The sequence below is a fragment of the Anomalospiza imberbis genome, unplaced genomic scaffold (genome assembly GCF_031753505.1).
Source record: "Anomalospiza imberbis isolate Cuckoo-Finch-1a 21T00152 unplaced genomic scaffold, ASM3175350v1 scaffold_211, whole genome shotgun sequence".
NCBI classification, from domain to species: domain Eukaryota; kingdom Metazoa; phylum Chordata; class Aves; order Passeriformes; family Viduidae; genus Anomalospiza; species Anomalospiza imberbis.
Window position 1 is genome coordinate 14,242 of NW_027099844.1, and position 25,739 is coordinate 39,980.

General features: G+C 59.9%; 1 protein-coding gene across 1 annotated transcript; it reads left to right on the forward strand.

Moving 5' to 3' along the window:
* The first annotated feature begins 395 nt into the window (after window positions 1-395).
* LOC137466441 (NADH dehydrogenase [ubiquinone] iron-sulfur protein 2, mitochondrial) lies at window positions 396-14,806 on the forward strand. The gene is made up of 14 exons (XM_068178164.1): window positions 396-543; window positions 633-736; window positions 3,536-3,726; window positions 5,027-5,147; window positions 5,248-5,360; window positions 5,462-5,536; window positions 7,446-7,523; window positions 7,860-7,945; window positions 8,030-8,149; window positions 10,046-10,175; window positions 10,870-10,965; window positions 12,409-12,492; window positions 13,870-13,927; window positions 14,675-14,806. Exons 1-14 carry the CDS (start codon window positions 437-439, stop codon window positions 14,710-14,712), a joined length of 1,401 nt encoding a protein of 466 aa, XP_068034265.1. The 5' UTR covers window positions 396-436; the 3' UTR covers window positions 14,713-14,806.
* The last annotated feature ends 10,933 nt before the right edge of the window (window positions 14,807-25,739 follow it).

The window sequence follows — 25,739 nt, forward strand, 5'->3', positions numbered from 1 at the left end:
CCCGCAGGTCCCCCTGCCCGCCAGCACAATGGCGCTTTGCGCATGCGCACTGCAATCAGGATGTTAGCGATGGGTGTGCCCGTACCCAACATGGCGGCGCCCGCAGGTCCCCCTGCCCGCCAGCACAATGGCGCTTTGCGCATGCGCACTGCAATCAGGATGTTAGCGATGGGTGTGCCCGTACCCAACATGGCGGCGCCCGCAGGTCCCCCTGCCCGCCAGCACAATGGCGCTTTGCGCATGCGCACTGCAATCAGGACGCTAGTGACGGGCCTGCCCGTACCCAACATGGCGGCGCCCGCAGGTCCCCTGCCCGCCAGCACAATGGCGCTTTGCGCATGCGCACTGCAATCAGGACGCTAGGGACGGGCCTGCCCGTACCCAACATGGCGGCGCCCACCGCTTCGGCCCTTCCCCGCCATGGCGCCTCCCGCGCATGCGCAGCGCCAAGGGCACGATGGCGGCGCTGCGGGCGCTGTGGCGGCTCCGCGGCCCCTCGGGGCTGAGGGCGGCGGGGGCTCCGCTGGGCCCGGCCCCGGCCCGGTGAGCCCGCGGGGGACACGGGGACACGGCGCGGGGGGGAGCTGCGGGGAGGCTGAGGGCATGTCCCCGCTCACCGCCCGGCCCCGCAGGTCCCGCCAGTGGCAGCCCGACCTGGAGTGGGCGCAGCAGTACGCCGGGGCCGTCATGTACCCGAGCAAGGCCACCGAAAAGTGGGTGCCGCCGCCCTGGAACGGTGAGGGGACAGCGGGGACCCTCTGGGAGGAGGTGGGGAGGGGGCGCGGGGGGACCCTGAGGAGGGAGGACAAGGCCTTTGGGGGGGTGTCGGGTGCTGTGGGGGTGTCCTGAGGGCTTTGGGGGGGCCCAGGAGGGGTCCCGAGGCCTTTGGGGGGGCTCTAGGGGTGTCCTGAGGGCTTTGGGGGGCCCAGGAGGGGTCCCGAGGCTTTGGGGGGGCTCTAAGGGTGTCCTGAGGCTTTGGGGGGCTCTAGGGGTGTCCTGAGGCCTTTGGGGGGGCCCAGGAGGAGTCCCTAGGCTTTGGGGGGGCTCTAGGGGTGTCCTGAGGCCTTTGGGGGGGCCCAGGAGTGGTCCCTAGGCTTTGGGGGGGCTCTAGGGGTGTCCTGAGGCTTTGGGGGGCTCTAGGTGTGTCCTGAGGGCTTTGGGGGGGCTCTAGGGGTGTCCTGAGGGCTTTGGGGGGGCTCTAGGGGTGTCCTGAGGCATTTGGGGGGGCTCTAGGGGTGTCCTGAGGGCTTTGGGGGGGCCCGGGAGTGGTCCCGAGGCTTTGGGGGGGCTCTAGGGGTGTCCTGAGGGCTTTGGGGGGGCCCGGGAGTGGTCCCGAGGCTTTGGGGGCCTCTAGGAGGGGTCCCGAGGCTTTGGGGGGGCTCTAGGAGGGGTCCCGAGGCTTTGGGGGGGCCCGGGAGTGGTCCCGAGGCTTTGAGGGGGCTCTAAGGGTGTCCCGAGGCTTTGGGGGGGCCCAGGAGGGGTCCCGAGGCCTTTGGGGGGGCTCTAAGGGTGTCCTGAGGCATTTGGGGGGGCTCTAGGGGTGTCCTGAGGGCTTTGGGGGGGCTCTAGGGGTGTCCTGAGGCCTTTGGGGGGCCCCAGGAGGGGTCCCGAGGCTTTGGGGGGGCCCAGGAGGGGTCCCGAGGCTTTGGGGGGGCTCTAGGGGTGTCCTGAGGCATTTGGGGGGCCCAGGAGGGGTCTCAGGGGCTTCGGGGTGGTCCTGGAGGGATGCTGAGATCCTGAGTGGGGCTCAGGAGGGTTTGTGGGGTGGTTCGGAGGTCACTCAGGGCAGTCTGGGGGTCACTCAGGGCAGTCTGGGGGTCACTTAGGGCTGCATGGGGGTCGTTCAGGTCAGTTTTAGGGTCCCTTACATCAATCTGGAGTCACTCAGAGTAGTTTGGGGTCCCTCAGGGCACTTTGGGGGCCCCTCAGATCAGTTTTGGGATCCTTCAGATCAGTTTGGGGTCACTCAGAGCAGTTTTAGGGTTCCTCAGGTCAGTTTTAGGGTCACTCCAATCAGTTTTAGGGTCCCTCAGAACAGTTTGGGGTCACTCCCATCAGTTTTAGGGTCACTCCAATCAGTTTTAGGGTCACTCCGATCAGTTTGGGGTCACTCCAATCACTTTTAGGGTCCCTCAGAACAGTTTGGGGTCACTCCAATCACTTTTAGGGTCCCTCAGAACAGTTTGGGGTCCCTCAGATCAGTTTTAGGGTCACTCAGATCAGTTTGGGGTCACTCCGATCAGTTTTAGGGTCACTCTGATCAGTTTTAGGGTCCCTCGGGGCACTTTGGGGTCACTCAGGGCACACAAGATCCCCACAAACCCTCAGCAGGTGCCGCTCCCTCCCTGCCCCCAGCATTTGGGGGGTCCTGTGCCCTCCCGGGGGGGCTGTCCCCGTGTCCCTGACCCCTCTTTGTGTCCCTGACCCCTCCTGGGGGAGTTGTCCCCATGTCCCTGACCCCTCCCCATGTCCCTGACCCCTCCCCATGTCCCTGACCCCTCCTGGGGGAGTTGTCCCCGTGTCCCTGACCCCTCCCCATGTCCCCAAGCCCTCCCAGGGGGCTGTCCCCGTGTCCCTGACCCCTCTTTGTGTCCCTGACCCCTCTCCGGGGGGGTGTCCCTGTGTCCCTGACCCCCTGGCACTGTCCCCGTGTCCCTGGCCCTGTCCCCTTCCGTGTCCCTGACCCCTGGCACTGTCCCTGTGTCCCTGACCCCTGGCAGTGTCCCTCTCTGTGTCCCTGATCCCTGGCACTGTCCCCCTCTGCGTCCCTGACCCCTGGCACTGTCCCCCTCTGCGTCCCTGACCCCTGGCACTGTCCCCCTCTGCGTCCCTGACCCCTGGCACTGTCCCTGTCTGTGTCCCTGACCCCCTGGCACTGTCCCCGTGTCCCTGGCCCTGTCCCCTTCCATGTCCCTGACCCCTGGCAGTGTCCCTGTGTCCCTGCCCCCCTGGCACTGTCCCCCTCCGTGTCCCTGACCCCTGGCACTGTCCCCCTCTGTGTCCCTGACCCCTGGCACTGTCCCCCTCCGTGTCCCTGATCCCTGGCACTGTCCCCCTCTGTGTCCCTGACTCCTGGCACTGTCCCCCTCTGTGTCCCTGACCCCTGGCACTGTCCCCCTCCATGTCCCTGACCCCTGGCACTGTCCCTGTGTCCCTGACCCCTGGCACTGTCCCCCTCCGTGTCCCTGACCCCTGGCACTGTCCCCCTCCGTGTCCCTGACCCCTGGCACTGTCCCCCTCCATGTCCCTGACCCCTGGCACTGTCCCTGTGTCCCTGACCCCTGGCACTGTCCCCCTCCATGTCCCTGACCCCTGGCACTGTCCCCCTCCATGTCCCTGACCCCTGGCACTGTCCCCCTCCGTGTCCCTGACCTTTTCTCCATGTCCCTGACCCCTGGCACTGTCCCTGTGTCCCTGACCCCTGGCACTGTCCCCCTCCATGTCCCTGACCCCTGGCACTGTCCCTGTCTGTGTCCCTGACCCCTGGCACTGTCCCCCTCCGTGTCCCTGACCCCTGGCACTGTCTATCCCCCAGACAAGGACCCGGTGGCCCACAAGAAGGTTGCCAGCCTGACCATCAACTTCGGGCCGCAGCACCCGGCGGCGCACGGGGTCCTGCGGCTGGTGCTGGAGCTCAGCGGGGAGACGGTGAAACGCTGCGACCCGCACGTGGGGCTGCTGCACCGCGGCACCGAGAAACTCATCGAGTACAAGACCTACCTGCAGGTGATCCTGGGATCCCCAATTCCATGGGATCCCCATCCCTGGGATCCCCAATTCCATGGGATCCCTGAGATCCCCATCCCTGAGATCCCATTTCCCTGAGATCCCTGCCCCATGGGATCCCCATTTCCCTGAAAGCTGCTGCACCGCGGCACCGAGAAACTCATTGAGTACAAGACCTACCTGCAGGTGATCCTGGGATCCCTGAGATCCCAGTACTCCCAGAATTCCCAGTATCCCCAGTATTCCCATTACTCCCCATACTCCCAGTATTTCCATTCTTCCCCATATCCCAGTCCTCCCAGTATTCCCAGTACTCCTAGCAGTCCTACTACACAAATATTCCCAGTACTCCCAATACTCAAATACTCCCAGTACTCCCTGCACTCCCAGTATTCCAGTGTACTCTCTCTACTCCCAGTATTCCCACTACTCCCAGTACTTCCAGCCCTCCCAGTGCTACTGGTATTCCCACTATTCCCAGTTCTCCCAGCCCTCCCAGTATTCCCAGTTCTCCCAGCCCTCCCAGTATTCCCAGTACTCCCAGCCCTTCCAATCCTCCCATCACTCCCAGCCCTCCCAGTATTCCCAATATTTCCAGTCCTCCCAGTATTCCAGTTCTCCCAGCACTTCCAGTGTTCCCAGCCCTCCCAGTGTTCCCAGTATTCCCAGTCCTCCCAGTACTCCCAGTTCTCCCAGCCCTCCCAGTATTCCCAGTTCTCCCAGCCCTATCAGCCCTCCCACTATTCCCAATATTTCCAGTCCTCCCAGTATTCCAGTTCTCCCAGCACTTCCAGTATTCCCAGCCCTCCCAGTGTTCCCAGTATTCCCAGTCCTCCCAGTGTTCCCAGTATTCCCAGCACTCACAGTCCTCCCAGTATTCCAATTCTCCCAGCACTTCCAGTATTCCCAGTCCTCCCAGTGTTCCCAGTATTCCAGTTCTCCCAGCACTTCCAGTATTCCCAGTCTTCCCAGTGTTCCCAGTATTCCCAGTTCTCCCAGCCCTATCAGCCCTCCCAGTATTCCCAATATTTCCAGTCCTCCCAGTCCTCCCAGCATTCCCAGTATTCCCAGTTCTCTCAGCCCTATCAGCTCTCCCAGTATTCCCAATATTTCCAGTCTTCCCAGTATTCCAGTTCTCCCAGCATTCCCAGCCCTCCCAGCGCTCCCAGCATTCCAGCATTCCAGCACTCCCAGCGCTCCCAGCACTCCCAGTATTCCCAGTTCTCCCAGTCCTCCCAGCATTCCAGCACTCCCAGCGCTCCCAGCGCTCCCAGTATTCCCAGTATCCGGGTTCCCGCAGGCCCTGCCCTACTTTGACCGCCTGGACTACGTGTCCATGATGTGCAACGAGCAGGCCTACTCGCTGGCCGTGGAGAAGCTCCTCAACATCCGGCCCCCTCCCCGGGCTCAGTGGATCCGAGGTGAGGCTCCCGCCGGCATTCCCAGCTCCCTGGATCCCCCAGGATTTATGGGATCACCCCCCACCCCTTTTTCTCCCCACCCCGCCCCCCGTTTTTTCAGTTCTCTTCGCCGAGATCACGCGGCTGCTCAACCACATCATGGCGGTGACCACGCACGCGCTGGACATCGGGGCCATGACCCCGTTCTTCTGGATGTTCGAGGAGAGGGAGAAGGTGGCTTCGGGGGATTCGGGGCTCGGGGGGTGGCGTTTGGTGGGGGGTGTGGAGGTGCCGGGGGGGCTGAGCGGCAGCGGGGTCCCCTCTGTCCCCCCCAGATGTTCGAGTTCTACGAGCGCGTGTCGGGGGCGCGGATGCACGCGGCCTACGTGCGGCCTGGGGGCGTGCACCAGGTGAGGGGCTGGGCCCGCTCCCCTTCCCTGGGATCCCCATTCCTCGGATCCCCGTCCCTGGGATCCCCATTCCCATGGAAATCCTATCCCTGGGAACCCCATTCCTAGGATACCCCTTTACACGGGATCCCCATTCCCATGGGAACCCCATCCCTGGGATCCTCATCCCTGGGATCCCCCGTTCCCACGGGAACCCCATCCCTGGGATCCTCATTCCCACAGGAACCCCATTCCCATGAAAACCTTAGCCCTGGGATCCCCATTCCCACAGGATCCCCATCCCTGGGATCCCCATTCCCATGGGAACCCATCCCTGGGATCCTCATCTTTGGGATCCCCATTCCCACGGGAACCCCATCCCTGGGATCCTCATTCCCACAGGAACCCCATTCCCATGAAAACCTTAGCCCTGGGATCCCCATTCCCACAGGATCCCCATCCCTGAGATCCCCATTCCCATGGGAACCCCATCCCTGGGATCCTCATCTTTGGGATCCCCATTCCCACGGGAACCCCATCCCTGGGATCCTCATCCCTGGGATCCCCCATTCCCATGGGATCCCCATCCCTGGGATCCCCATTCCCACAGGAACCTCATCCCTGGGATCCCCCATTCCCATGGGAACCCCATCCCTGGGATCCTCATCCCTGGGATCCCCATTGGGCCCTCTCATTGTGGATCCCCTGCCCCCATCCCTGGTGCCACCTGAGCTCCCACCTGTCCTGTGTGTGCCTCCAATCTCACTTGTCCCACCTGTCCCAATCCCACCTGTCCCAATCCCAATCCCACCTGTCCCACCAATCCAACCTGTCCCTATCCCAATCCCACCTGTCCCACCTGTTCCACCTGTCCCAATCCCATCAATTCCATCAATCCCAACCCCACCAATCCCATCAATCCCACCAATCCCATCAATCCCAACCCCACCAATCCTATCAATCCCAACCCCACCAATCCCACCTGTCCCAATCCCACCAATCCCATCAATCCCAACCCCACCAATCCCATCAATCCCATCCCCACCAATCCCACCTGTCCCATCAATCCCATCAATCCCAACCTCACCAACCCAACCTGTCCCACCTGTCCCACCAATCCCAACCCTGTCAATCCCATCTGTGTCACCTGTGCCTTGGGTCCCACCTGTCCCACCAATGCCACCTGTCCCTTGGGTCCCACCAATCCCATCAATCTCACCTGTCTCACCTGTCCCACCAATGCCACCTGTCCCTTGGGTCCCACCAATCCCGTCAATCTCACCTGTCCCACCTGTCCCTTGGGTCCCACCAATCCCATCAATCTCACCTGTCCCACCAATCCCACCTGTCCCTTGGGTCCCACCAATCCCGTCAATCTCACCTGTCTCACCTGTCCCACCAATGCCACCTGTCCCTTGGGTCCCACCAATCCCATCAATCTCACCTGTCCCACCAATCCCACCTGTCCCTTGGGTCCCACCAATCCCGTCAATCTCACCTGTCCCACCTGTCCCTTGGGTCCCACCAATCCCATCAATCTCACCTGTCCCACCAATGCCACCTGTCCCTTGGGTCCCACCAATCCCATCAATCTCACCTGTCCCACCAATGCCACCTGTCCCTTGGGTCCCACCAATCCCGTCAATCTCACCTGTCCCACCAATCCCACCTGTCCCTTGGGTCCCACCAATCCCGTCAATCTCACCTGTCCCACCAATCCCACCTGTCCCTTGGGTCCCACCAATCCCATCAATCTCACCTGTCCCACCAATCCCACCTGTCCCTTGGGTCCCACCAATCCCATCAATCTCATCTGTCTCACCTGTCCCACCAATCCCACCTGTCCCTTGGGTCCCACCAACCCCATCAATGCCACCTGTCCCACCTGTGCCACCTGTCCCTTGGGTCCCACGTGTCCCACCTGTCCCAGGACCTGCCCCTGGGGCTCATGGATGACATCTACGAGTTCGCGAAGAACTTCTCCATCCGGATCGACGAGGTGGAGGAGGTGAGGGGGAATCATCTGGGGAGGGGACAGTCAGGCTGCTGTCACCTGTCACCTGTCACCTGGGAGGGGCAGGGTCATTCCTGGGGGGGAATGAGGTGACACAGGTTGGGGTGGGGGGGACAGGGACAGGCGAGGCGTGCCAGGGTCAGGTGACGTTGCCAAGGGCAGGTGACAGGTGTAAGGAAGAGGTGACAGCTTCCAGGGACAGGTGAGGGGTGTGAGGCACAGGTGACGGTGGCAGGGATGGGTTCTGATGCGAGAGACACGCGAGGGGGACGAGGAACCGGTGACGGTGCCAGCTGTGCCAGGTGTGCCAGGTATCCCTGGTGTCCCCAGATGCTGACCAACAACCGCATCTGGAAGAACCGCACCGTGGACATCGGCGTCATCACGGCCGAGGAGGCCCTCAACTACGGCTTCAGGTGAGCTGGGGGGATGCCCCAGGTGTGCCCCACCCCGCGGGTGGGCGGGGCCGAGCCTCAGGTGCGTTTTTCGGGGTGTCCCAGCGGGGTGATGCTGCGGGGCTCCGGGATCCAGTGGGACCTGCGCAAGACGCAGCCCTACGACGTCTACGACCAGGTGGAGTTCGACGTGCCCATCGGCTCCCGCGGCGACTGCTACGACAGGTACGGCCTCACCTGGCCTGGGGGGGCCTGGGGGGCTGCCCCCCGTCCCCCCGGGGCTGCCAGTCCTGGGCACTGCCCAGTCCTGGGATTGCTGTGCCAGGAATCGCTGATCCCGCGGGATCCCCCACACCAGGACCCCCATCCCGTGGGAACCCCATTCCTTGGGACCCCATCCCTGGGACCCCCAGGACCCCCATCCCATGGGAACCCCATTCCTTGGGACCCCCAGGAACCCCACCCATGGGAACCCCATCCCATGGGAACCCCATCCCTGAGACCCTCAGAAGCCCCATCCTGGGACCCCATCCCTTGGAACCCCATCCCATGGGAACCCCATTCCTTGGGACCCCCAGGAACCCCACCCATGGGAACCCCATTCTTGGGACCCCATTCCTTGGGACCCCATCCCTGGGACCCCCAGGACCCCCATCCCATGGGAACCCCATTCCCTGGGACCCCCAGGATCCCCCACACCAGGACCCCCATCCCGTGGGAACCCCATTCCTTGGGACCCCATCCCTGGGACCCCCAGGACCCCCATCCCATGGGAACCCCATTCCCTGGGACCCCCAGGATCCCCCACACCAGGACCCCCATCCCATGGGAATCCCATTCCTTGGGACCCCATCCCTGGGACCCCCAGGACCCCCATCCCATGGGAACCCCATTCCCTGGGACCCCCAGGATCCCCCACACCAGGACCCCATCCCATGGGAACCCCATCCCTGAGACCCTCAGGAACCCCACCCATGGGAACCCCACCCATGGGACCCTCAGGAGCCCCATCCTGGGACCCCATCGCTTGGAACCCCATCCCATGGGAACCCCATCCCTGAGACCCTCAGGAGCCCCATCCTGGGACCCCATCCCATGGGAACCCCATTCCTTGGGACCCCCAGGAACCCCACCCATGGGAACCCCATCCTTGGGACCCCATTCTTGGGACCCCATCCCTGAGACCCCCAGGACCCCCATCCCATGGGAACCCCATCCCTGAGACCCTCAGGAACCCCACCCATGGGAACCCCACCCATGGGACCCTCAGAAGCCCCATCCTGGGACCCCATCCCTTGGAACCCCATCCCATGGGAACCCCATTCCCTGGGACCCCATCGCTGGGACCCCCAGGACCCCCATATCCTGGTTTTGGGGTGCAGGTACCTGTGCCAGGTGCAGCAGACCTCATATCCCAGTTGTGGGGTGCAGCAGATCCCATGTCCCGGTTTGGGGGTGCAGCACTCCCCATATCCCAGTTTTGGGGCACAGGCAATCCCACATCCCGGTTTTGGGGTGCAGGGGATCCCGTATCCCGGTTTTGGGGCACAGCACGCCCCTCATGCCGGTTTTGGGGTGCAGGGGATCCTGTATCCCGGTTTTGGGGCGCAGGGGATCCCGTATCCTGGTTTTGGGGCGCAGCACACCCCACATCCCGGTTTTGGGGCGCAGCACACCCCTCACGCCGGTTTTGGGGCGCAGGGGATCCCCTATCCCGGTTTTGGGGCGCAGGGGATCCCGTATCCCGGTTTTGGTGCGCAGCACACCCCTCACGCCGGTTTTGGGGCGCAGGGGATCCCGTATCCCGGTTTTGGGGCGCAGCACACCCCTCATGCCGGTTTTGGGGCGCAGGGGATCCCGTATCCCGGTTTTGGGGCGCAGCACACCCCTCATGCCGGTTTTGGGGTGCAGGGGATCCCATATCCCGGTTTTGGGGCACAGGGGATCCCGTATCCCGGTTTTGGGGCGCAGCACACCCCTCATCCTGGTTTTGGGGCGCAGGGGATCCCGTATCCCGGTTTTGGGGCGCAGCACACCCCTCACGCCGGTTTTGGGGCGCAGGGGATCCCGTATCCCGGTTTTGGGGCGCAGCACACCCCTCACGCCGGTTTTGGGGCGCAGGTACCTGTGCCGCGTGGAGGAGATGCGCCAGTCGCTGCGGATCATCCTGCAGTGCCTCAATAAGATGCCGCCCGGCGAGATCAAGGTGGACGACGCCAAGGTGTCACCCCCGAAACGCGCCGAGATGAAGGTGACGTGTCCCCAAGTCCCCGTGGCTGCGGGTGGCACCCAGGGCAGGTGGCACTGAGCGCAGGTGGCACTGAGGGCAGGTGGCACCCAGGGCAGGTGACACCCAGGGCAGGTGGCACCGAGGGCAGATGGCACCGAGGGCAGGTGGCACCAAGGGTAGGTGGCACTGAGGGCAGGTGGCATCCAGGGCAGGTGACACCAAAGGCTAGTGACACCTAGGGCAGGTGGCACTGAGGGCAGGTGACACCCAGGGCAGGTGGCACCCAGGGCAGGTGACACCCAGGGCAGGTGGCACCCAGGGCAGGTGGCACTGAGGGCAGGTGGCATCCAGGGCAGGTGACACCAAAGGCTAGTGACACCTAGGGCAGGTGGCACTGAGGGCAGGTGACACCCAGGGCAGGTGGCACCCAGGGCAGGTGGCACCAAGGGCAGGTGGCACCCAGGGCAGGTGGCACCAAAGGCTAGTGACACCCAGGGCAGGTGGCACCTAGCACAGGTGGCAACTGAGGGCAGATGATCCTCAGGGCAGGTGCCACCCAGGGCAGGTGGCACCAAGAGCAGGTGGCACCCAGCAGAGGTGGCAGCCAGGCTAGTGACATCAAGGCAGGGACACCCAGGGCAGGTGACACCAAAGGCTGGTGGCAGTGCCACCCAGGGCAGGTGCCAGCGCTGCAGTGCCACCTCTGTCCCCACAGACGTCCATGGAGTCCCTGATCCATCACTTCAAGCTCTACACCGAGGGCTACCAGGTGCCACCCGGGGCCACCTACACGGCCATCGAGGCCCCCAAGGTGACACTTCCTGGCGTGTTTGCCCCTGGCACTGGCCCCAACCCTGTCCTTGTGTCCCTGACTCCGTCCTTGTGTCCCCAACCTTGTCCCTGTGTCCCCGACCCTGTCCTTGTGTCCCCAACCCTGCCCCGTGTCCCCAACCCTGCCCCGTGTCCCCAGCCCTGTCCTTGTGTCCCCAACCCTGCCCCATGTCCCCAGCCCTGTCCTTGTGTCCCCAACCCTTCCCCGTGTCCCCAACCCTGCCCCGTGTCCCCAGCCCTGTCCTTGTGTCCCCAACCCTTCCCCAAACGTGTCCCCATGGCCTCAGTCCTGTCACCAACCCCGTTCTCATGACCACAACCCGGTCCTTGTGTCCCCAAGCCTGTCCCCTTGTCCCCAACCCTGTCCCCAGGCGGGACCCCACGTCCCCCACCCTGTCCGTGTGTCCTTACACTGTCCCCAGTCCTGTCCCCATGTCCCCATTGTCCCCATGTCCCCACAGGGGGAGTTTGGGGTGTACCTGGTGTCCGATGGCAGCAGCCACCCTGTCCCCATGTCCCCATTGTCCCCATTGTCCCCATGTCCCCATTGTCCCCATTGTCCCCATGTCCCCATTGTCCCCATTGTCCCCATGTCCTCAACAGTGTCCTCATGTCCCCATTGTCCCCATTGTCCCCATTGTCCCCATGTCCCCATTGTCCCCATGTCCCCATGTCCTCAACAGTGTCCTCATGTCCCCATTGTCCCTGTTGTCCCTGTTGTCCCCATTGTCCCCATTGTCCCCATTGTCCCCATGTCCCCATTGTCCCCATGTCCCCATTGTCCCCACTGTCCCCATTGTCCCCGTTGTCCCCATGTCCTCAGCAGTGTCCCCATGTCCCCATTGTCCCCATTGTCCCCATTGTCCCCATGTCCCCATTGTCCCCATTGTCCCCACTGTCCCCATTGTCCCCATGTCCCCATGTCCTCAACAGTGTCCCCATTGTCCCTGTTGTCCCTGTTGTCCCCATGTCCCCATTGTCCCCACTGTCCCTATTGTCCCTGTTGTCTCCATGTCCCCGTTGTCCCCGTTGTCCCTGTTGTCCCCATTGTCCCCATGTCCCCATTTTCCCCATTGTCCCCATGTCCCCATTGTCCCCACTGTCCCCGTTGTCCCCGTTGTCCCCGTTGTCCCCATTGTCCCCATGTCCCCATTGTCCCCACTGTCCCCATTGTCCCCGTTGTCCCCATTGTCCCCATGTCCCCATTGTCCCCACTGTCCCCGTTGTCCCCGTTGTCCCCATTGTCCCCATGTCCCCATTGTCCCCATGTCCCCATTGTCCCCATTGTCCCCATTGTCCCCGTTGTCCCTGTTGTCCCCATTGTCCCCATTGTCCCCATTGTCCCCATGTCCCCATTGTCCCCATTGTCCCCATTGTCCCCATGTCCTCAGCAGTGTCCCCATTGTCCCCAATGTCCCCACAGGGGGAGTTTGGGGTGTACCTGGTGTCCGATGGCAGCAGCCGTCCCTATCGCTGCAAGATCAAAGCGCCCGGCTTCGCCCACCTGGTACGGCCTGGGCACACCTGGGTGGGGACACCTGGGTGGGGACACCTGGGTGGGGACACCTGGGGACACCTGGGTGGGGACACCTGGGTGGGGACACCTGGGGACACCTGGGGACAGCTGGGGGACACTTGGGGAACACCTGGGGACACTTGGGCACATGTGGGGGACACCAGGGAGACACCTGGGGGACACCTGGGATCCACCTGGGGACAATTGGGGGACACCTGGGGACATTTGGGGACACCTGAGCACACCTGGGGACACATGGGGCACAGCTGGGGACACCTGGGCACACCTGGGGACACCTGGGGACACCTGGGCACATCTGGGGACACCTGGGGACACCTGGGGACATTTGGGGACACCTGGGGGACACCTGGGGACACTTGGGGGACACCTGGGGACAACTGGGGGAAACCCGGGGACCTTTGGGGACACCTGAGCACACCTGGGGACACTTGGGGCACACCTGGGGACAATTGGGGCACACTTGGGGCACACTTGGGGACACCTGGGGGACACCTGGGGACATCTGGGGACACCTGGGGACACCTGGGGGACACCTGGGGACATTTGGGGCACACTTGGGGACACCTGGGGGACACCTGGGGACATTTGGGGACACCTGGGGACACCTGGACACATCTGGGGACACCTGGGGGACATTTGGGGACATTTGGGGACACCTGGGGACACCGAGGGCTCAGGGGACGTGGGGACAGGGCACACTGGGGGGTCCCTGTGGGTGTGTTGCTGTGGGGGGGGTATGGAGGGTAATTAACACCTGTGGGTTAATTGGGGTACTGAGAGTTAATTGGGGCTCCCTGTGGGGATCCCTGGGGTTAATTAGGGGTTAATTAGGTGGCCCTGGGGTTAATTGGGGTCCCTGAGGCTTGGTTAATTGTGGGGCCCTGGGGTTAATTAGGGATTAATTAGGTGGCCCTGGGTTAATTAGGGGTTAATTGGGGGTCCCTGAGGCTTAGTTAAATGGGGGTCCCTGGGGTTAATTAGGGATTAATTAGGTGGCCCTGGGGTTAATTAGGGGTTAACTGGGGGTCCCTGAGGCTTGGTTAATTGTGGGGCCCTGGGGTTAATTAGGGGTTAATTAGGTGGCCCTGGGTTAATGAGGGGTTAACTGGGGGTCCCTGAAGCTATGGGTTAATTGGTATTAGTGTTAATTGGTGTTACTAACATGTTAATTGGGTGTTAATTGGGGATCGATGTGGGTTAGTTGGTGTTAATTAGTGTTAACAACGTGTTAATTGGGTGTTAATGGGGGTCGATGTTGGTTAATTAGTGTTAATCGGTGTTAATAACATGTTAATTTGTGTTAATTAGTGTTAATTAGTGTTAATTAGCGTTAATTGCTCTCCCCAGGCCGGGCTGGACCGGATGTCCCAGGGCCACATGCTGGCAGACGTCGTGGCCATCATCGGTACGCCCCCTCCCCTTTTGGGGTCCCCTCCCCATTTTTGGGGTCCCCCTCCCCATTTTTGAGGTCCCTTCCCCATTTTTCGGGGTCCCTTCCCCTTTCTTTGAGGTCCCTTCCCCATTTTTGGGGGTCCCTTCCCCATTTTTGGGGTCCCTTCCCCATTTTTGGGGGTCCCTTTCCCATTTTTCGGGGTCCCTTCCCCATTTTTCGGGGTCCCTTCCCCATTTTTGGGGGTCCCCTCCTCATTTTTGAGGTCCCTTCCCATTTGTAGGGGTCCCTTCCCCCTTTTGGGGTCCCCTTCCCTATTTTTGGGGTCCCTCCCCTTTTCTGAGGGCCCCTTCCCCATTTTGGGGTCCCTCCCCATTTTTCGGGGTCCCTTCCCCCTTTTGGGGTCCCTTCCCCATTTTTGGGGGTCCCCTCCCCATTTTTTGAGGTCCCTTCCCATTTGTAGGGGTCCCTTCCCCATTTTTGGGGGTCCCTTCCCCATTTTTAGGGGTTCCTTCCCCATTTTTGGGAGTCCCCCTCCCCTTTTGGGGTCCCCGTCTCCATTTTTGGGGTCCCCGTCTCCATTTTTGGGGTCCCCTTCCCCATTTTTGGGGTTTTCCTTCCCGGTTTTTAGGATCTCTCTCCCTTTTTAGGGCGCCCCTTCCCCAGTTTTGGGGTCCCCTTCCCCACATCCGTTTCCCAGTTGGGGTGGGGGGGTCTCCCCTCTGTTTTGGGGTGCCCTGACCCCCCCTTTTCCCCCTGCAGGCACCCAGGACATCGTGTTTGGGGAGGTGGATCGGTGAGGGGGGGTCCCCAGCCCCCCTCCGCGTGCTGCTGCAGTTTGGGGGTGCCCCCGCCCCCCATTTCGGGTCAAATAAAGCCAAAATCAGCTCCGGAGCCTCCCTGTCCCCTTTGTCACCGCTGTCACCTCCTGCCCTGTTTTGGGGGGGCTCCTTCCCCACTCTGGGGTCTCTGTCTCCTTTTGGGGGGGCTCCTTCCCCACTTTGGGGGGGCTCTTCCCCACTTTGGGGTCTCTGTCTCCTTTTGGGGGGGCTCTTGCCCATTTTGGGGGGGCTCCTTCCCTGTTTTGGGGGGGCTCTTGCCCACTTTGGGGTCTCTATCTCCTTGTGGGGGGGCTCCTTCCTCACTTTGGGGTCTCTGTCTCCTTTTTTGGGGGGCTCTTGCCCACTCTGGGGGGGCTCCTTCCCCACTTTGGGGGGGCTCATTCCCCACTTTGGGGTCTCTGTCTCCTTTTGGGGGGGCTCCTTCCCTACTCTGGGGGGGCTCATTCCCCACTCTGGGGGGGCTCTTGCCCACTTTGGGGTCTCTATCTCCTTTTGGGGGGCTCTTGCCCACTTTGGGGGGGCTCCTTCCCTGTTTTGGGGGGGCTCTTGCCCACTTTGGGGGGGCTCCTTCTCCACTTTGGGGTCTCTGTCTCCTTTTGGGGGGGCTCCTGCCCACACTGGGGGGGCTCCTGCCCACTTTGGGGGGCTCTTTTCCCCTTTTCGGGTCTCTGTCTCCTTTTGGGGGGGCTCCTGCCCACTTTGGGGGGTTCTTGCCCACTTTGGGGTCTCTGTCTCTTTTTGGGGGGCTCTTGCTCACTTTGGGGGGGCTCTTCCCCACTTTGGGGTCTCTGTCTCCTTTTGGGGGGGCTCCTTCCCCACTTTGGGGGGGCTCCTTCCCCACTTTGGGGTCTCTGTCTCTTTTTGGGGGGCTCTTGCCCACTTTGGGGTCTCTGTCTCTTTTTTGGGGGTGCTCCTTTCCCATTTAGGGCCTCCTTCCCAAATTGGGGGGGGGGGGGCTCTTACCCACTTTGGGGGGGCTCCTTTCCCCTTTTGGGGTCTCTTCCCCTTTTGGGTCCTCTCTCCCCAGTTTGGGGGGGCTCCTTCCTCATTTTGGGGTCCCTTCCCCTTTTAGGGTCTCTTCCTCTTTTGGGGCCTCTCTCCCTATTTTAGGGGAGCTCCTTCTCCAGTTTCGGGGGGCTCCTTTCCCCTTTTGGGGGGGGCTCTTTTCCCCTTTCGGGGTCCCCTTCCCCTTTTAGGGTCCCTCCCGAATTTTGGGCCCTCTCTCCCCAATTTGGGGGGGCTCCTTCCTCATTTTGGGGGGGCTCTTTTCCACTTTTGGGGTCTCCTTCCCCTTTTAGGGTCCCATCCCAATTTTGGGCCCTCTCTCCCCAATTTGGGGGGGCTCCTTCCTCATTTTGGGGTCCCTTCCCCTTTTAGGGTCTCTTCCCCTTTTGGGGCCTCTCTCCCTATTTTAGGGGAGCTCCTTCTCCAGTTTCGGGGGGCTCCTTTCCCCTTTTGGGGGGGCTCTTTTCCCCTTTCGGGGTCCCCTTCCCCTTTTAGGGTCCCTCCCGAATTTTGGGTCCTCTCTCCCCAATTTTGGGGGGGTTCCTTCCTCATGTTGGGGGGGCTCCTTTCCACTTTTGGGGTCCCCTTCCCCTTTTAGGGTCCCTCCCGAATTTTGGGTCCTCTCTCCCCAATTTTGGGGGGGCTCCTTCCTCATTTTGGGATCTCCCTTCCCCTTTTGGGGGGGCTCTTTTCCCCTTTTGGGGTCCCCTTCCCCTTTTAGGTTCCCATCCCAATTTTGGAACCTCTCTCCCCGCTTTGGGGACGGAAGGAGCCCCCCCCAAAAAAAGAGAAGAAGGGGCTTCCCCGCCGCTCCCCCTTCCCGCGGGGATTTTGGGGACCCCCGGGGGGGGGTCTCGGCAGCAGCTGCCCCGGGCCGTTGGTGGCCGCGGGTGACACTTGGGGCCAGCGGAAGGGAGCGGGAGGTGGCCCTGGGGAAGTGGGGGAGGGAGCGGCGCTGCGGTCACTGCCGGCACCGAGGGGACCCCGCGGGGACCATGGGGCCAGCGGGGCCGCGCTGCCTGCTCGGCCTCGTCCTGCTGGGGGGGCCCGGCCTGGCCGCAGGTGGGGACGGGGGGCTGGGGGCATTTGGGGTGGTCAGGGGCTTTGGGGCATTTGGGGTGGCCGGGGGCATTTGGGGTGGCCGGGGGCTTTGGGGTGTCCGGGGGGATTGGGGGCACTTGGGGTGGTCAGGGGCTCTGGGGGCATTTGGGGTGGCCGGGGGGATTGGGGTGTCCGGGGGGCTTGGGGTGTCCGGGAGGATTGGGGGCATTTGGGGTGGCCGGGGGGTTTGGGGCATTTGGGGTGGTCAGGGGCTTTGGGGGCATTTGGGGTGGCCGGGGGTTTGGGGTGGCCGGGGGGATTGGGGGCATTTGGGGTGGCCGGGGGGCTTGGGGCATTTGGGGTGGCCGGGGGCTTTGGGGTGGCCGGGGGGATTGGGGTGTCCGGGGGGTTTGGGGTGTCCGGGGGGTTTGGGGTGTCCGGGGGCTTTGGGGGCATTTGGGGTGGCCGGGGGATTGGGGTGTCCGGGGGGTTTGGGGTGGCCGGGGGCTTTGGGGTGTCCCGGGGCTTTGGGGGCATTTGGGGTGGCCGGGGGGATTGGGGTGTCCGGGGGCATTTGGGGTGTCCGGGAGGATTGGGGGCATTTGGGGTGGCCGGGGGGCTTGGGGCATTTGGGGTGGCCGGAGGTTTGGGGTGTCCGGGGGCTTTGGGGTGTCCCGGGGCTTTAAGGGCATTTGGGGTGTCCGAGGGGTTTGGGGTGTCCGGGGGGGTTGGGGTGTCCGGGGGCATTTGAGGTGTCCGGGGGGTCTGGGGGGATTTAGGGGATTTGGGGTGTCCGGGGGATTTAGGGGATTTGGGGTGTCAGGGGGATTTAGGGGTATTTGGGGTGTCCCGGGGCTTTGGGGGCATTTGGGGTGTCCGGGGGTTTTGGGGTGTCCGGGGGGATTGGGGGCATTTGGGGTGGCCGGGGGGATTTAGGGGATTCGGGGTGTCCCAGGGCTTTGGGGGCATTTGGGGTGTCCGGGGGGTCTGGGGGCATTTGGGGTTTCTGGGGTGTCTGGGGGGATTTAGGGGCATTTGGGGTGGCCGGGGCTTTGGGGGCATTTGGGGTGTCCGAGGGGTTTGGGATGTCCGGGGTGTTTGGGGGGATTTAGGGGATTTGGGGTGTCCCGGGGCTTTGGGGACATTTGGGGTGGCCGGGGGGTTTGGGGGCATTTGGGGTGTCCGAGGGGTTGGGGGTGCCCGAGGGGATTTTGGGGGATTTAGGGGAGTTCAGGGGATTTGGGGTCACAGAGATTTGGGATCACAGAGATTTGGGGTGTGGGGGATTTGGGGTCACACACGGAGCCGGGGGTCCCCAAAATCCCCCCAAAACCCTTCAAAACGCCCAAAAATTCCCCCAAAACCCTTCAAAACCCCCAAAAATCGCCCCAAACCCTTCAAAACCCCCCAAAATCGCCCGAAAATCCCCCAAAACTCCTCAAAATCGCCCCCAAACCCCCGAAAATCCCCCCAAAATCGCCCCAAATACCCCCAAAATCCCCCCAAAGCCCCTCAAAATCGCCCCCAAACCCCTGAAAATCCCCTCAAAATCGCCCCAAAATCGCCCCAAAACCCCCCAAAATCGCCACAAAATCGCCCCAATACCCCCCAAAATCGCCACAAAATCGCCCCAAATCCCCCACAAATCGCCGCCAAACCCCTGAAAATCCCCGCACAATCACCCCAAAACCCCCCAAAATCGCCCCAAATCCCCCCAAAAACCCCCCAAAATCGCCCCAAATCCCCCCAAAACCCCCCAAAATCGCCCCAAATCCCCCACAAATCGCCGCCAAACCCCTGAAAATCCCCGCACAATCACCCCAAAACCCCCCAAAATCGCCCCAAATCCCCCCAAAACCCCCCAAAATCGCCCCAAATCCCCCCAAAACCCCCCAAAATCCCCCCAAATCCCCCCAAAATCGCCCCGAACCCCGCAGGGGCCCTGGCCGAGCCCGAAATCTGCTTCGTGCTGGACGCGGTGCTCTTCCTCTACAGCCTCATCCTCACCGGCCTCTACGTCCGCCTCAGGGTGAGCCCCGCGAACCCCCCTCGTTGTTTTTGGGGTGGGGGGTCCCCCAAACCTCCCCCTCCCCCGTTTTTACCCATTTTCCCCCCTTTTTTTCCCCCCCCCACATTTGGGTTTCCCCTCCCCCAGTTCGTGACTTGGCGAATGCGGAGAGCGGCGGAGCAGGTAAAGGGGGGGGGGGGGGGATTTTGGGGGGGATTTTGGGGTGTGGGGGGGGTGTGGGGGATGGGGGTGCCCCCCACCCATCCCCCCAAAATCCCCTTTCGCTTTCTGTTCCCGGGCAGAAGGAGGAAGAGGACGTTTACGCCGTGAGTCACGCGGGGGAGGGGGGGAGCTGGGGCAGATTTTGGGGACCCCCCCCACACCCCCCCCACCCTGAGCTGGGTGGGGATTTTTGGGGGTGCAGGGGCTGTGCTGGGGGGACCCCCGGGTATTGATGGGGCTGAGATTTGGGGTCCTCGCCCAACAGAGGGGTGAGATTTGGGGTGTACCCCCCCATTCGTGGGTGTCAGATTTGGGGTGTCCCCTCCATTTATGGGTGTCAGATTTGGGGTGTACCCCCCATTTATGGGGTGAGATTTGGGGTGTCCCCCCATTTATGGGTGTCAGATTTGGGGTGTCCCCCGCATCTATGGGGTGAAATTTGGGGTGTCCCCTCATTTATGGGTGTCAGATTTGGGGTGTCCCCCGCATCTATGGGGTGAAATTTGGGGTGTCCCCTCATTTATGGGTGTCAGATTTGGGGTGTCCCCCGCATCTATGGGGTGAAATTTGGGTTGTCCCCCCATTTATGGGTGTCAGATTTGGGGTGTCCCCCCATTTATGGGTGTCAGCTTTGGGGTGTACCCCCCATCTATGGGGTGAAATTTGGGGTGTCCCGCCATTTATGGGTGTCAGATTTGGGGTGTCCCCCCCATTTATGGGCTGAGATTTGGGGTGGTTGGGGTTTGGGGTGTCCCCCCAGTAATGGGGTGAAATTTGGGGTGTCCCCCCATTTATGGGGTGAGATTTGGGGTGGTTGGGATTTGGGGTGTCCCCCCCATTTACGGGCTGAGATTTGGGGTGGTTGGGATTTGGGGTCTCCCCACATTTATGGGGTGAAATTTGGGGTGTCCCCCCCCATTCATGGGTGTCAGATTTGGGGTCTCCCCCCATTCATGGGTGTCAGATTTGGGGTCTCCCCCCATTTATGGGGTGAAATTTGGGGTGTCCCCACATTTATGGGCTGGGATTTGGGGTGGTTGGGATTTGGGGTGTCCCCCCATTTATGGGTGTCAGATTTGGGGTGTACCCCCCATTTATGGGGTGAAATTTGGGGTGTCCCCCCCCATTCATGGGTGTCAGATTTGGGGTCTCCCCCCATTCATGGGTGTCAGATTTGGGGTCTCCCCCCATTTATGGGGTGAAATTTGGGGTGTCCCCACATTTATGGGCTGGGATTTGGGGTGGTTGGGATTTGGGGTGTCCCCCCATTTATGGGTGTCAGATTTGGGGTGTACCCCCCATTTATGGGGTGAAATTTGGGGTGTCCCCCCATTTACGGGCTGGGATTTGGGGTGGTTGGGATTTGGGGTGTCCCCTCCCTCCAGAGAACCACAGATGGGGTGACACTCGGGGGCGGCACAGACCCCCCCCCACACCCCCCCAGACACCCCAAAACCCTCCCGGACCCCCCCGCAGGGTCTCAGCTCCGAGCACCAGGAGACCTACGAGACCCTGCAGATGAAGAGCTCGTGACCCCCCCGGGACCCCCCGGGACCCCCGGGACCCCCCATGTCCCCATCATGTCCCACCCGTGACCCCCCCGTGAACCCCCGGGACCCCCATGTCCCCATCATGACCCACCCGTGACCCCCCGGGACCCCCCATGTCCCCATCATGTCCCACCCGTGACCCCCGGGACCCCCCCGGGACCCCCCCGGGACCCCCATGTCCCCATCATGTCCCACCCGTGACTCCCCCGTGACTCCCCCATGTCCCCCATGACCCTCCATATCCCCCCGTGACGCGCCATGTCCCCGTGTCCCCCCCATGACCCACCCGTGACCCACCCGTGACCCCCCCGTGTCCCTGTGACCCCCCCATGACCCCCCCATGTCCCCACGTCCCCCATGTCCCCTCCGTGTCCCCCCGTGTCCCCATCATGACCCACCCGTGTCCCCCATGACCCCCCCATGACCCCCCCATGACCCCCCCCATGACCACCCCCATGTCCCCCCCGTGTCCCCATGACCCCCGTGTCCCCCCGTGTCCCCATCATGTCCCACCCGTGTCCCCCGTGACCCACCCGTGTCCCTGTGACCCCCCCATGTCCCCCACCATGTCCCTCCATGACCCCCCCCGTGTCCCCTCCCATGACGCCCCCGTGTCCCCCATGACCCCCCCATGACCCCCCATGACCCCCCATGACGCCCCCGTGTCCCCCCATGTCCCCCCCCTGTCCCACCCGTGTCACTGTGACCCCCCCATGACCCCCCCGTGTCCCCCCATGACCCCCCCGTGACCCCCCCGCGTCCCTCCCCTGTCCCCCCCGTGTCCCTGTGACCCCCCCATGACCCCCCCATGTCCCCCATGTCCCCTCCGTGTCCCCCCGTGTCCCCATCATGTCCCACCCGTGTCCCCCGTGACCCCCCCGTGTCCCCCCCCGTGTCCCCATGACTCCCCCCATGACCCCCCCCGTGTCACTGTGACCCCCCATGTCCCCCGATGTCAACCCCCATGTCCCCACGTCCCCCCGTGACCCCCCCGTGTCCCCATGACCCCCCATGACCCCCCCCCGTGACTCCCCCGTTACCCCCCCCGTGTCCCCGTGTCCCCCCCCCATGACCACCCCGTGACCCCCCCGTGTCCCTGTGACCCCCCCCGTGACCCCCCGTGTCCCCATGACCCCATCATGACCACCCCATGTCCCCACCCGTGTCCCCCCGTGACCCCCCGTGACCCCCCCGTGACCCCCCCGTGACCCTGTGACCCCCCCGGGTCCCCCCCCGTGTCCCCAAACCCCGGCACCCCCCTGCCCTCCCCCCACCCCCCGCCACCGCCGCGATGGAATTAAAAAGGGTTAAAATAGGGAGAAAAATGGGTAAAAATTGGGTAAAAATAGGGGTTAAAATGGGTAAAAATGGGGAGAAAAATGGGTAAAAATTGGGTAAAAATAGGGGTTAAAAAGGGTTAAAATGGGGAGAAAAATGGGTAAAAATTGGGTAAAAATAGGGGTTAAAAAGGGTTAAAATGGGGAGAAAAATGGGTAAAAATTGGGTAAAAATAGGGGTTAAAAAGGGTTAAAATGGGGAGAAAAATGGGTAAAAATGGGTAAAAATAGGGGTTAAAAAGGGTTAAAATGGGGAGAAAAATGGGTAAAAATTGGGTAAAAATAGGGGTTAAAAAGGGTTAAAATGGGGAGAAAAATGGGCAAAAATTGGGTAAAAATAGGGGTTAAAAAGGGTTAAAATGGGGAGAAAAATGGGTAAAAATGGGTAAAAATAGGGGTTAAAAAGGGTTAAAATGGGTAAAAATTGGGTAAAAATAGGGGTTAAAAAGGGTTAAAATGGGTAAAAATTGGGTAAAAATAGGGGTTAAAAAGGGTTAAAATGGGGAGAAAAATGGGTAAAAATTGGGTAAAAATAGGGATTAAAAAGGGTTAAAATGGGTAAAAATTGGGTAAAAATAGGGGTTAAAAAGGGTTAAAATGGGGAGAAAAATGGGTAAAAATTGGGTAAAAATAGGGGTTAAAAAGGGTTAAAATGGGGAGAAAAATGGGTAAAAATTGGGTAAAAATAGGGGTTAAAAAGGGTTAAAATGGGGAGAAAAATGGGTAAAAATGGGTAAAAATAGGGGTTAAAAAGGGTTAAAATGGGTAAAAATTGGGTAAAAATAGGGGTTAAAAAGGGTTAAAATGGGTAAAAATTGGGTAAAAATAGGGGTTAAAAAGGGTTAAAATGGGGAGAAAAATGGGTAAAAATTGGGTAAAAATAGGGATTAAAAAGGGTTAAAATGGGTAAAAATTGGGTAAAAATAGGGGTTAAAAAGGGTTAAAATGGGGAGAAAAATGGGTAAAAATTGGGTAAAAATAGGGGTTAAAAAGGGTCAAAATGGGGAGAAAAATGGGCAAAAATTGGGTAAAAATAGGGATTAAAAAGGGTTAAAATGGGTAAAAATTGGGTAAAAATAGGGGTTAAAAAGGGTTAAAATGGGGAGAAAAATGGGTAAAAATTGGGTAAAAATAGGGGTTAAAAAGGGTTAAAATGGGTAAAAATTGGGTAAAAATAGGGGTTAAAAAGGGTTAAAATGGCGAGAAAAATGGGTAAAAATTGGGTAAAAATAGGGATTAAAAAGGGTTAAAATGGGTAAAAATTGGGTAAAAATAGGGGTTAAAAAGGGTTAAAATGGGGAGAAAAATGGGTAAAAATTGGGTAAAAATAGGGGTTAAAATGGGTAAAAATGGGGAGAAAAATGGGTAAAAAATGGGTAAAAATAGGGATTAAAAAGGGTTAAAATGGGGAGAAAAATGGGTAAAAATTGGGTAAAAAATAGGGGTTAAAATAGGTAAAAATAGGGATTTAAAAGGGTTAAAATGGGGAGAAAAATGGGTAAAAATTGTGTAAAAATAGGGATTAAAAAGGGTTAAAATGGGTAAAAATTGGGTAAAAATAGGGGTTAAAAAGGGTTAAAATGGGGAGAAAAATGGGTAAAAATTGGGTAAAAATAGGGATTAAAAAGGGTTAAAATGGGTAAAAATTGGGTAAAAATAGGGGTTAAAAAGGGTTAAAATGGGGAGAAAAATGGGTAAAAATTGGGTAAAAATAGGGGTTAAAAAGGGTTAAAATGGGGAGAAAAATGGGTAAAAATTGGGTAAAAATAGGGATTAAAAAGGGTTAAAATGGGTAAAAATTGGGTAAAAATAGGGGTTAAAAAGGGTTAAAATGGGGAGAAAAATGGGTAAAAATTGGGTAAAAATAGGGGTTAAAATGGGTAAAAATGGGGAGAAAAATGGGTAAAAAATGGGTAAAAATAGGGATTAAAAAGGGTTAAAATGGGGAGAAAAATGGGTAAAAATTGGGTAAAAAATAGGGGTTAAAATAGGTAAAAATAGGGATTTAAAAGGGTTAAAATGGGGAGAAAAATGGGTAAAAATTGTGTAAAAATAGGGATTAAAAAGGGTTAAAATGGGTAAAAATTGGGTAAAAATAGGGGTTAAAAAGGGTTAAAATGGGGAGAAAAATGGGTAAAAATTGGGTAAAAATAGGGATTAAAAAGGGTTAAAATGGGTAAAAATTGGGTAAAAATAGGGGTTAAAAAGGGTTAAAATGGGGAGAAAAATGGGTAAAAATTGGGTAAAAATAGGGATTAAAAAGGGTTAAAATGGGTAAAAATTGGGTAAAAATAGGGGTTAAAAAGGGTTAAAATGGGGAGAAAAATGGGTAAAAATTGGGTAAAAATAGGGGTTAAAAAGGGTTAAAATGGCGAGAAAATGGGTAAAAATTGGGTAAAAATAGGGATTAAAAAGGGTTAAAATGGGTAAAAATTGGGTAAAAATAGGGGTTAAAAAGGGTTAAAATGGGGAGAAAAATGGGTAAAAATTGGGTAAAAATAGGGGTTAAAATGGGTAAAAATGGGGAGAAAAATGGGTAAAAAATGGGTAAAAATAGGGATTAAAAAGGGTTAAAATGGGGAGAAAAATGGGTAAAAATTGGGTAAAAAATAGGGGTTAAAATGGGTAAAAATAGGGATTAAAAAGGGTTAAAATGGGGAGAAAAATGGGCAAAAATTGGGTAAAAAATGGGCTCAAACCATGGGAAAAGGAGAAATGTCCCCCAGGTCCCTGGGGAATGGCAGCTGGCAGCAGGAGGTGGCACCAGGGTGGCACCAGGGTGGCACCAGGAGGTGACAGGGTGGCACCAGGGTGGCATCAGGAGGTGACAGGGTGGTGGCAGGGTCACACCAGGGTGGCATCAGGAGGTGACAGGGTGGTGGCAGGGTCACACCAGGGTGGCATCAGGAGGTGGCACCAGGGTGGCACCAGGAGGTGGCAGGGTGACACCAGGAGGTGGCAGGGTGGCACTAGGAGGTGGCAGGGTGGCACCAGGGTGGCACCGGGAGGTGGCAGGGTGGCATCAGGAGGTGGCAGGGTGGCACAGGTGACAGGGTGCCACCAGGGTGGCACCAGGGTGGCACCGGGAGGTGGCAGGGTGGCACCAGGGTGGCATCAGGAGGTGGGCACCAGGAGGTGACAGGGTGGCACCAGGGTGGCACCGGGAGGTGGCAGGGTGGCACCAGGGTGGCAGCAGGGTGGCACCAGGGTGGAACCAGGAGGTGGCAGGGTGGCAGCAGGAGGTGACAGGGTGGTGGCAGGGTGGCACCAGGGTGGCAGCAGGAGGTGACAGGGGTGGCACCAAGGTGGCATCAGGAGGTGACAGGGTGGTGGCAGGGTCACACCAGGGTGGCATCAGGAGGTGGCACCAGGGTGGCACCAGGAGGTGGCAGGGTGACACCAGGAGGTGGCAGGGTGGCACTAGGAGGTGGCAGGGTGGCACCAGGGTGGCACCGGGACGTGGCAGGGTGGAACCAGGAGGTGGCAGGGTGGCACAGGTGACAGGGTGCCACCAGGGTGGACCAGGGTGGCACCGGGAGGTGGCAGGGTGGCACCAGGGTGGCAGCAGGGTGGCACCAGGGTGGCACCGGGAGGTGGCAGGGTGGCACCAGGGTGGCACCGGGAGGTGGCAGGGTGGAACCAGGAGGTGGCAGAGTGGCAGCAGGAGGTGACAGGGTGGCACCAGGGTGGCAGCACGAGATGGCAGGGTGGCACTAGGAGGTGACAGGGTGGCACCGGGAGGTGACAGGCTGGCACCAGGGTGGCAGCAGGAGGTGGCAGGGTGGCTCCAGGGTGGCACCGGGAGGTGACAGGGTGGCATCA

Excerpts from the sequence above, each read along its gene's own strand:
- LOC137466441 (XM_068178164.1), top strand. The coding sequence starts at position 437 with ATGCGCAGCGCCAAGGGCACGATGGCGGCGCTGCGGGCGCTGTGGCGG. Across the intron at positions 737-3,535 it reads GGTGCCGCCGCCCTGGAACG|ACAAGGACCCGGTGGCCCAC; the intron begins GTGAGGGGACAG and ends TCTATCCCCCAG. Across the intron at positions 12,493-13,869 it reads CGCCCGGCTTCGCCCACCTG|GCCGGGCTGGACCGGATGTC; the intron begins GTACGGCCTGGG and ends TGCTCTCCCCAG.